General features: G+C 35.3%; 1 protein-coding gene across 6 annotated transcripts in view; it reads left to right on the plus strand.

Moving 5' to 3' along the window:
* The window catches only part of PlexB (plexin B), a 447139-nt gene that overhangs the window by 268869 nt on the left and 166249 nt on the right, over positions 1-12021 (plus strand). For all 6 annotated transcript variants that reach the window (XM_068358836.1, XM_068358833.1, XM_068358837.1 and 3 more), the window contains exon 5: positions 7657-7757. In XM_068358836.1, the coding sequence (XP_068214937.1) occupies positions 7657-7757 (101 nt within the window). The remainder of the gene's footprint in view (positions 1-7656; positions 7758-12021) is intronic.

The following is a 12021-nucleotide window of genomic DNA, read 5'->3' on the forward strand; positions in this document are numbered from 1 at the left end:
CTGGCAAGCCGACAACGCTCTCTCTCTCTCTCTCTCTCTCTCTCTCTCTCTCTCTCTCTCTCTCTCTCAGATGGCAAAATAATTTGATTTATTCGGTAGTGAAATAAAGTTTGGGAAGTAAATGTGCTATCTTTTTCAGTTGTTGAAATTTTGACAGTAGTTCTTTTTTTTTGGTGGCTTTATTGATGTTGTTTCCTCTTCCTTGATATTAGAGACTATCCAGTGTATGTTAATAATCATAACTGGTGAAAGTGCAAAAGAAATATCACCACTGTTCTTTTTTAAATAATTAGCATTTCGTTTTATTTGTTAATGATTCCATAATTTCGGACACTAAAGGTCACACTCCGGTATGAGAAAAATCCTTTGTTGGTATGTTTGTTTCTATATTTTATATTGTTTAATAAGGGGCCTATGTGTCATAAAAATTTGTCAAATGCTTATTCCAAATTATAATGTATGGCTCGAAGTGCTTTTAAATATCTGATTTGAATATCTCAGTGGTTGTGGTGGACGATTGTGGTAACGTCCCTGACTGGCGAACGCCAGGCTGGGGTTCTATTCCCGCTCAGAATAGTTAGTTTCTTTGGTCGCTGCAAACTCGCCATCCTTATGAGCTAAGGATGGGTTTGAGGAGCCTATAGGTCTATCTGCCGAGTCATCAGCAGCCCTGGCCCTCCTTGGTCCTAGCTTGGGCGGAGAGGGGGCTTGGGCACTGATCATATGTATATATGGTTAGTCTCCAGGAAATTTTCCTACTAGATAGGGCAATGTCGCTGTCCCTTGCCCCTGCCATTTATGAGTGGCATTTAAACCTTCAATGGAACAGGATTTTTTTTTACGTAATGCAATCTTTCTTTGTGGTTAGATCAGAATTCTATAATGATTGAATTGAATGTAAACTGCTTTTTAACAATTGTCACCAAAGATTCTCCAGTTATTCAAGTTTTAACATGGGTATAAAGAATCAGTTATGTTTTAAAGTAAAAGCCCCCATAATTAAGGATGAGAGAGAGAGAGAGAGAGAGGAGAGAGAGAGAGAGAGAGAGAGAGAGAGATTAATGATTAAAAGTACGAGTAGTATTTACTTATGCAGTTCTGACTTTAGTTAGAACAAATACATAAGGGGGGGAGATGAAGAAAAGAAGTACTGAGGCGGAAACGAGAGATCAGAGCATACACAAGATCAAGCAGTTCAAGGGAATGTTTTCGGTGCCTGAAGCCATGTAGGTGGTAACCAGAACCTCTTAATTGTTGGGGGGTTTTGGAGTGGGCCAATTAACCATCGCCTACCGTTGCCATTTGCAAGAAGAACTAGAAGACGACAAGTCGGAAACGGTGGCCAAGAAACATCTGAATAAAGTCGTCCTATTTATCATCTGCATTGTCGCAAATAATTTCGGGAGAAAGTTAAATGCGCCCCGAACGTATTCTTTGCTTTAAATTAAGTACTCTGGGTTGAAATGCCTGTGGTTCATATGACAGGTTTCTTCTTCTGTAGAGATTCATACCTTCCTTAATCTCGTTAAGACGTTTTTTTATAACCACCGAGCATTTCTTACAGGGCCCTAAGCGCTTTTTAATATCCACCGAACATTTCTTTAAAACTTTTTTAAACGGTAATACTTCATGTGCATCATTGCCTCTGGAAGTAAATGAAGACCACCTGTCTTCTGAATGAAGCACCTATATTAATAGTCACCTGTTGTTTCTTTATTGTCTTGAGTTTTCGGGATTATTTTTCCTGTATGATTTAAGGTGAAATTTCTTTCTTGTAATGAGTTTAACCTGTGTTTTAGAGGATCGTAATTATATATTTAGGTTTAATAACCATAATTGTTTACAGCGTTGTTCCCGCAGACTTATAATTTATCATTTGTAATCTTATTGTCTTTAAAGAAATAAATAAAGAACAGGCAAATTGCTTGAGTAATTGTAAGCCGAGATATGTAGATTTATTTTCTTTGTTAATGCTATTTTCTACTGTAACTTAGAGCGTTTTATAGGAGAGTTGGAAAGAAAATAGTAATCGCAATATTTTAAACGCAAGAGATTTTGACCATGTGAATAGACCTTATATGTTTTTTTTTTCTGGATTTTTACTGTAGATTTTGCCTTCTATTTTAATTTTCTTTGTTTGGTTTAATTTGGTTTGAGATTTGTTTCTTGAATTGCAATCTTGTTATTATAGCCTGTTTCTTAATGGATAGTAATTTTAGGTTATTTAGAGCATTGATGGCCCCAAAATTTTTTAGTAGTTGAAGACCATATTTTATATTTGTTACGTAATAAGTTGGCTAATGTATATGAATATATATTGTGTGCACATACACACACACACACACACACACACACACACACACACACACACACATATATATATATATATATATATATATTAGTAAGGGCAACCCACACTAGGTTGGTTTGCTGTGAGGGATCAGACCAGTCTCCCACCGTCACCAATTCGTAGTAGCCAGCGTGGTGATGAAAATGACCAAATTCCAGACCTGACTAAGACATGCCTGAAGCCTTTGTCTTGCAGTGGACTAGAAACGGCTGCAGTTATTGTATATACTGTATGTGCTCATGTTTCTAAACAGATATTCTTACCTATAGTCAATTCTTTTTATTGAGGCAGATTAGCACCGACTCGCAGGGGTGCCCTTTTAGCAAGGAAAAGTTTCCTGCTCGCTGATTGGTTAGAGAAGATAATTCCAACCAATCAGATAGCAGGAAAATTTTCCGAGCTAAAAGGGCACCGCTGCAAGTCGGTGCAAATGCGCCACATTAAAAAAAATGAGTATAGTGTGTGTCACGAATATAATTTCCTTTGATTTTGGATCAGTAGTTTGATGTTTAGCATGATTTACCCCTCCTCAGAAATGTATAGTTGAGGAAAAGTGTTTCGGACTTCCTTGCGGAGCTGCTAGGATAATTGGGAAGAATAGACCAGAACAGCATGCGAAAATTACTTATAGTATGGAAGGATAAATGAACAAAGCTCTACTTCCCTAACCTAACCTCTCCAAGTGTTATGTTGTTGAATCATTAATTCCTCTCATGTATAGTTAACTGTTGACCGCTACTTGCGGAGATATATATATATATATATATATATATATATATATATATATATATTTATATTTATATATATTGTGATTTTGAGGTTGTTGATGGTGCTTGGTTTTTAGTTTGAAGTTTCGAATCAACATTCAATATTTACACATAGCCAGATATTTGTTGTAGTGAAGAACAAGTATAGAAATATGAATACAATGCTAAATTAAATTAATTAAAACAAGTTTGATTAATCGTATGACATAATTTACCCTGAACTCAGCCTGGTTACGACACTCTGACCATTGCTAGTGGCCTCTTACAAAGGAAATAACCCTCTTGGCATGTCCAATGACCACTGTTGCAATGTTGGTTGGTGTTGACTTCATATCAACCTGTCAACTTTCATTCGGTTCTTGAAGACCCCACACACCCATTATCTTATTTTCTCTCCTTTAAACTCATCGCCCTTTTCGTCGGGAGCACTGATGATTAATGCGTTTTTGGCATAATTGTGTTGTGCTCTTTCTGTGTCTTCGCGACTCTGTACTCAATTGAGGCAATTATGGCCCTACAAGGTCAGATTAATGAAATTTTGCAGTTCAGTTGCTGTAATTTCTGTTAACGAACTCTCATGGGTAGCCTATCTGTCTGGCATATGTCTCTCGCTACTTACTTGATATATATTTGTGTGTATGTTATATTATATATATATATATATATATATATATAGGAGAGAGAGAGAGAGAGAGAGAGAGAGAGAGAGAGAGAGAATGTTTAAATACTGGGAACTTTAAATGAGTTGTTTTTCATTGTGTTAAACATACTCAGATTTTTTTTTTCCAAATTCAAGCCACTTGCATTGCTTGTATTTTTCAGTTAAAATTTTATTCATGATTTTATTTTTACTCTACACGCATAACGAAAATATTCATTTTTTTTTTTTTATGTATAACATTGATATGACAGGCATCAGTAACATCCGTGTATGTGCAATCTTTATACCGATATTGGAAATTCTAGTCCCTCTTCAGATTTGATTACTACCTATTAGTGGCTGTAATGCGGTTAGACCTGACCAAATGATTTCCCTCGGCGATGAAGTCTAGTAAGAAATTAATTGGGAGAAGGGAAAAGTTAAGTGACTGGACTTTTATATCAAGAAAAGTTGCGGACCACACTGACCGTTCCAGGGCTCGGACAGAGAGAGAGAGAGAGAAAAAAAAGTAAGAAAGAGAAGAAAGCTCTTGAAAACCTCAAAAGAGCACCAGTAGCCTTCGTCATTTCGGTGTAGTGTATCAGATTTGTCTCCAGGATGGAATTTCAGACGATGGATTTCTCACGCCCATTGTGCAACTAGATATCTGCAAGGGCAGTGTCCGCTCTTGCCATTAGGGTGTCAAATGATTTTCGCCGGCCCTATTTGCATTTGTTTTGGTTGGGAGGTGGAACGGCGTTGCTGGGCCTGAGAGAGAGAGAGAGAGAGAGAGAGAGAGAGAGAGAGAGAGAGTGCGTGTGTGTTTGTGTGTGCGTATGCTTTTAGTTAATTCTCGTTGGCATTATGGTCTTGGCGTATGAAGTTTATTCTTTGTGTTTAGAATGAGAAGTAGTTATGAATGAGTCCCAAAGCACTCCGTTTGATGAATTTGTTATTAGATAATGAATACATGATGACGTTTCTCAAAGCTTTATAAGTAATAGAGCCTAATGGTAGTTGGGGAATTTTTACATCGTATGATGAATTTGTAAATATCCTTCTTATGAATTTTGGTACATCCCTGAATAAAATTAGTGATAAATGCCAATTAGCATAAAATTATTATATCGTCGTTAGTAGTACAAATAGAATTGATAATCCTCGTAACTTTATTATTTTTTAGTAGGTTACATATCGCCCCCTCATCCGAACTTGAATTGGCAAAATGCGTCCAAATGTTCCACTGCGGTCTAGTTGGCCATCCATTAAATTACTGTTCTAAATCACAACCTCTATTAAGCAAATGGAATCCACTTAACAGCTGTTAAACACCTTTTGTGTCCGTCCTTTTGGTTCCCCTTGAAAACTGGCTTTAGAACTGGAGACAGAATAATTATCGTGGGATTGTGTATGGGAAAGGAAGTGGGAAATTGCGAAGGCATACTGGAAGGGCGGGTGGCGCTCCTTGGGAGGGAGGCGTTTATGCTGATTGAGTCATTAGAGCCGAAGAATCCAGTCGCAGTATTGTGGCTAGACATTGATGTCCTGTTTGCTCCTTGGCTGATTGGTTTAGGAACTCGGTTTTTTATTCAATTGTCTTTTTTTAATGATAATGCGTTCTGTATGAGTGATTGACTATTGATTGATTTGATGGGGGACGCTTAATAATTCTAAGATTTGTCTGTCGTTTCTTTTAACCAATTAAGTAAAAAGATGAATGTGTAGACCTTTACTAGTTACTAAACAGTGCTATTTTCACTACCTAAATTCTTGTATATAAATGTTTTAATTTTTTCATTTTGCTGTTGCTAAATTGACATTTCTAAGTCATTGTATTATGACATGTTATTCTTGGGAATGTGTCTGGCTATATGTATAATTTTTAGCAAGAGTTAACAGGTACTAAATGTCAGTTGAAAGTTTTCAGCAAAAATAAAGTTCTTGAAATATGAAGCGTGTTTTCCCATTGAAGCCAAACAGAGGGCCTTCAAATTGGTCTCTTTAACATTTAATTTTCCTGAATCATCATTTACTTGGCTATAAGTAATTTGCCTTGGTGACCTGGAAGTAGCATCAGAGGCTATATGTGTTTGCTGGGGCATCTGTGAATGATACTTTTAGGGTGCTGTGGTGTGCCCTCTGTGGTTTCTGTGGGGTTCACCTGCCTGCCCTCGGGTATGCATTTATCCGCAGGGCACGAAGAATAGCTCCTCCCACCAACCGAATCCGTTCCCTCCACCCCCATTAGGAGAGCGTTACCTCTTCCTCCCACATTGTAATTTAATATTTTTCTCACTTTTGTGATTAACAGGAATGGTATCTCTGTTGATGATCATAGATCAAAATTATTATTAAATACCTGGGAATATTTCTTTGTGTATTCTATTAGATACCATAAAGATGCAAAAGTTTGTTACAAGAATCTTTAACTTTTATTATTGTTCTTATTTAGCTGACCATATTAATTTTTATTTAATGTTTTCGAAATTCAAAAATATATATTTTCCGATAGCTGATACATTTGAGTTATGATGTGAAAATTAATCTGATTAATTTTCTATCATTTTTTATTTTGTTTCGAAGATAATAAAGGCTAAATAAAACACTGGAGTGTTGTCAGTTTTCATTTTACTCATATTGGCAGGTTTCGAAGTTATTTATTTGTTTTTAATAAAATTTGTCATGGCAAAGGTGAAGGTTTTCCAAAGAAAAAAACAATTAGCTTCTGCGTTTTCTTATATGTTGCTTTTGTGAACATAGTCTCCTGAAACATATTTCGAATAATATATTTACTCCACATAAGTGTATATAATTATTACCTCATCCAATCACTTTATTTTTCCTATGATTATTTTGATAAGAAAATGACAGCATACTTATCAGCAGACATTCAAGAATTTCTTTTACTTTCGCCATCTTGCTTATCTTTGTGTCTGTAAAATTCCAGCTGAAAGGAAATTGTCAACATTAAAGGTGTCTGGATGCATTTGCATAAACGCCCTGAGAAAAGGTTTCTCTTGTTTCCGGCGGGAAGGATGCCGAAGTGAGGCTGAAATAGGAGCTCCATTTGTAACCTCTATTTCTTTTTAATGAGGTTAACGTACGACCCATCCGCTGCTTATTTCTTCTATTTTCTCGCTCTTTTCTCTCTTGTTTCACTCATTATCTTTTAACATCCTTTTGTTTCCGCCTGACCTTCCGTTTGTTGGGGGAGGGGGAGGGGGGGGGTCGCTATTTTCACCGCGAATTGAGTCATTAGCTCATTTGCCCCCTTTGCTTTATGAGCCTCCGGTGGTGGTTGGTGATGACACCGGTGGCACAGAACCGCCTCTCATCACCTGGGAGAGGTCATCTCGGGTGACTTTTCACTGTGTGCAGGGTCGTAATTAGTTTCTTCATACTATTTACATATTGCCCTTTATGGATATTGAATGATTTCCATATTTTGATATTATATTGTATCTTTTTGACTTGAGCCTTTTCCTAATTCCTCGTAGTTTAAAATATGAATTAGATGGATTTCTAATTCTTCATGCATCGAAATATGACAGAAAAAGCCAGAAGGAAATAATAAAATAGTATCCATGGCTTTCGTGCATTTTAATACACACTTGCTCAGGGTATTGTACCCTGTAAAAGTGATAAAATGCAGGAAAGCGCTAGGTACTAAAATATTAAATGATTTCTTACTGGGTTTAGCTGTATATTAAGTCACGTGATCCTTGTGACAATCAAGTATTAATAGTTGAATTTAAATCGCTAGATGATTTAAATACTTATTCAATATTTTATTGTTTCTGATTTCCTTTGTATTTATAAATAGGGACGTAGTTGATAAGATTTATGTTTTGTCTTATTACTTTAGCGCTATTCCACTAATAAATTTTCCTTCCTTCCAGGTGACAAAGTACAGAGTAGAGAGCTGCTCAGCCAAGACAAACTGCTCCTCGTGCTTAGGGGCCAGAGATCCATACTGTGGTTGGTGTTCTTTGGAGAAAAGGTAAGTCTGTTCTTATCTGCTTTCAAAGGTTTTCAAGAAAGTTGTTTGTAGTTTGCTTTCACTATTGCAGTATACGTCAAACAGAAAAGGGGAAAAAGTTGGCTTGAATGCAATGGAACCTGATGTATTTTAGGCTTTAGCCTTCCGCTTACCATAAATTAGAATTTGCTTGCCCTTTTTGAAAAAGTTATCCTTATATAGTAGGGAAATCAGTATAATTCAAAACTGGATGACATTCTCCGTAGCCAATTGTTGCATAGAAATTGATAGGAAAGGGGGAATAATATTCTACTCGCGTCCTGCAGATGATCGGAAAGAGAAGAGGGGAGATAATGCTCGTAGATAGACCTTGAGAGAGAGAGAGAGAGAGAGAGAGAGAGAGAGAGAGAGAGAGAGAGAGAGTTTATGTTTTGAATTACAGCATGGTCATCTATTTTGTTATCTGGATCCCGGCGGACATTGATATATGGTCAGGTATAGGACTGTAATAGACAGCAGTAGAATGGAGGAGTCTTTGTGTTAAATGGACAAACGTTTAAATAGCTTTTTCGGGGTTTGAGATTTGATGCTTAGAGCAAGTTGTTTGTCAGGAGTACTGTTTGAGATAAATAACACCAATTCTTGTTTGTGTTTCTTTTCTAAGTCGAGACTTGGAAATGAAACGGTTACAAGAATGCGTTTTAATTTTATATGAACAGAATCTTGTATGTAAACAGTCGTAATGTAAGAACATTTTCTGAGCTCTTTAAAAGCTTTTTTACTCGTCTTGTAATTTACTTTGCATTTAATATCACCTTAAATGGGTTTGCTATATAGAGGTATAATGGAAGGTGTTTTAAAAGTATATATATATATATATATATATATATATATATTTATATATATATATATATAATGTATATTGTTTATTTATTTATTTATATAGTGTGTGTGTCTTTACATTAATTTCATAGTTTATCAAGTACCGGCGCTTCAAATGACGTTTTGATCTTTTGATAAATATTTTGACCCATATTTCTCCCAAGTTCTCGTAAAAATAGTTTTCTTTTAGGTAAGACATTTCTGTATGTATGTAACTGGAAGTCATGGAGTCTGTTACACGTTTATTTTATGCTTCTCCCAAGTCTTTTCTTAATTATGAATTGCTGTATGAGCCATATGGAAAATCCCGTGAGCTTAATGTCCGGGAACTACTCCGCATTACTTAATGGCTTACCAGGTTCGCTCTAATATGAGCCAAAGACCTGAATTTATGAAGATAATCTCTTTGTGAAAAGAAATTATGCAGAACGAAAATGTATTTAGCAAGGCAAATAAACTCCCTTGAATTTACACAAGTTCTTGCTGTTTTATGGCCTGTGCTTGAATATTTAAGAAGGGGAAGTAGAGAAGATTAATATTCTGACGGATAAGCAGGTTTTTTAATAGACTTTAATTTTAGGTTGTTTTATTTTGAATTTACGAGAGATTTTTTTTTAGGGAATAACCAGTGCCGCAATTTAATGGTGATTCCCGAGATATTTATATTAAAATGATGAACTTGAAGTTTATATATGTATGTGTTAATATGCATGAAGTGTTTCTCTCTCTCTCTCTCTCTCTCTCTCTCTCTCTCTCTCTCTCTTTCATATATATATATATATATATATTTATATATATATATATATATATATATAATCTATCGCACATGGTAAGCAGTTAATTTTTTTATTATAAATGCCTGCTTCAATCAGATATCCCATGTGGAGTTGATCAGCTAATGAATTTAAAGAAGTTTTGCAGTTATGACATATGAAGACTTCCGTGCTCATGGGTGCATGGCTAGCCAAGAGCAGCTTGCAGCTTTACGTGCCTCTGCCCAAAGAGTCATATTCCTTTGCGATTTGCTTCCCACTTAGAATACATGAGTTTCTTGTATTCATGGAGCCCCGAGAATTGTTGAGTCTTGTTGCGTATATTTCATCGTATATTTTATCATCTGTATAAATTGCATTTTATTTCCTAAGATCGTTTTCAAGAGTTATATTTTAATCTTTCGAGAATAGAGCTCAAGTTTTTAGTGTTCTGCCTCCAAAGTTTTGATGTTTCAAGATGATTATCGGTAAAATTTCAAATCTATTTTTTTTTTTTTTCGAAAGGCACAAGGAGTAAAAGTCGTTATCGATGGTGACTAAAATGGTACGAGTATTATTATATGATGGCAATTTTGCACCAGAAGACCCTTATCCATTATAGAAGGTTGTTCCAGAGATAGATAAATGACTGTCACTGCTTCGTTTATCCTTTTACTGTAGACTTAGATAATACCCTATGCAGAAAACATTTATTGTACTATATAATATTTTTTTTTTTTTTTTTATCAATAAGTACTGCTGTTATTATTTGTGTACATGACTTGTCAGATTACTTACTTGATTCTGATTTTATACAAACTCGATCCATGAGTTATTTTCTGCGATATGTGTGATGTTTATTTGAATACAATATAGTACATTATGCCCTTTGATTAAATGAACAATGGATATTCATAAGATTATTCCATTCCAAATTTTGTGTGTACGTTATCTTGGCATTGTGGCCTAAATTTTATAATCCAGTCTAGTCCAACACTAACTAATCATGTTTGAGTATTTTATTTTCTGTGTGCGTTAAGAAATTACCATCGACCTAATTTTATTGATAACTTTAGGCATTCCACGTGATTAGATTTCAAGACTGTGAAAACTAATTTTAGAATGCTCAAGGTAATCGATTGCAAATTCTCATGTCTTTAAAGGATGAAGTATCTGTTGAAAGAAATCTTATTCTTAAGGGTGAAGTATTATTTGATTGAAAATCAATCGTAATCAATGATTCTTGGAATGTAATCGATATCGTCTCTTAAATCACTAATCTTTAATCTCAAACGCTAAGAATTTGCAATGAAACATTGTGATGTCATAACATTCTTTCATCATATGCTCATACCAGAAGTTTGTTCAATTCATTCCCTCTTCTCTCTAAGCTTCTCAACTTTTCTCTCCTGTTCTTCCCCTTTATTGCCGGCAACGTCTGCTCTCTGAAAGCCTTTAGTAATCTGACCGCATAACGAAGCTCTGCCATCTGTCATGACTAACCACACAGGAGAATGTTGTGAAGGTGCTAAGAAGGAGATTGTTTACACGTTTAGTAAGATGAGTCAAAATTGTTATATACGTACCTCTCTCTCTCTCTCTCTCTCTCTCTCTCTCTCTCTCTCTCTCTCTCTATATATATATATATATATAATACATACATACCATACATACATACTGTACATACATACATACATACACACACACACACATATATATATATATATATATATGTATGTATGTATAATTTTGTAAATTTTGTTAAATGTCTGTGTATTTCGCGTAATTTTCCTTAAATATGAAATTATATAACTTTGGTCAATATGTTTCTTTGCCTGTTTTTTAGCAAGACTGTCTCCTACCAAAACGTTGTTCTTGCTTCACAGTATCGTGTCCCACTACCGTGTTTGGAGCGGTAATCTGATGGGGTCATGCAAGCTTGTGTCCATGTTTTCCTTGCATTAGGCAGTGTTCGTTAATGGCATGAAATATCCGCCGATTATTTTGCTTAAAGGATTTTTCCTTCGTCACTTGTAGAGAGTATGTAAAATGGAGTAATAGATGACTAACATTCAGGCAATTAGCTGTTTAGGGATAATGTTTGCGGAATTGTCTATTGATTTAGGCTTTGATATTAGAATTTCGAATTACTCTATGATTCTTTATTTGTGTGATTTTTCGTTTGGGCTGTTTTTTAAAAATTATTTTTAAAGATAATTTCTACAGAAACTCAGAGACTTAAAAGAAATATGTTTGATGATTTATCTTTTCATAAATAGTTGAAATACGTCCAGACGACGAGACACTAAAATGTAAATGTGAAGTCTTTACAACTACAATTAGTACTTGTATATCCTGAACGGTGTGGTTCATCCGACGTTTTTTAGGGTAACTTAATTTTTTATCTTTCTTATGGTCCTTAGAAAATACCCCATACCTTAGACCACCGTGTTTTCCCACCATATGTTCAGTTACACTACGTATGTTGGTCTCATCTTTTGCAAATTAGTACTTGGGTTATGAGTAGATGGATTATTCGGTTTTTTATCTATGTAATAATAGCCCCCTCTGTCCCCAATGCATTTTTTGAAGTGTCTCATATAGGAGTGTTAAACTATTCAAATCTAACGATGCAGCGTTGTTGTGCTGCA

The sequence above is a fragment of the Palaemon carinicauda genome, chromosome 35 (assembly GCF_036898095.1).
Source record: "Palaemon carinicauda isolate YSFRI2023 chromosome 35, ASM3689809v2, whole genome shotgun sequence".
Classification (NCBI taxonomy): domain Eukaryota; kingdom Metazoa; phylum Arthropoda; class Malacostraca; order Decapoda; family Palaemonidae; genus Palaemon; species Palaemon carinicauda.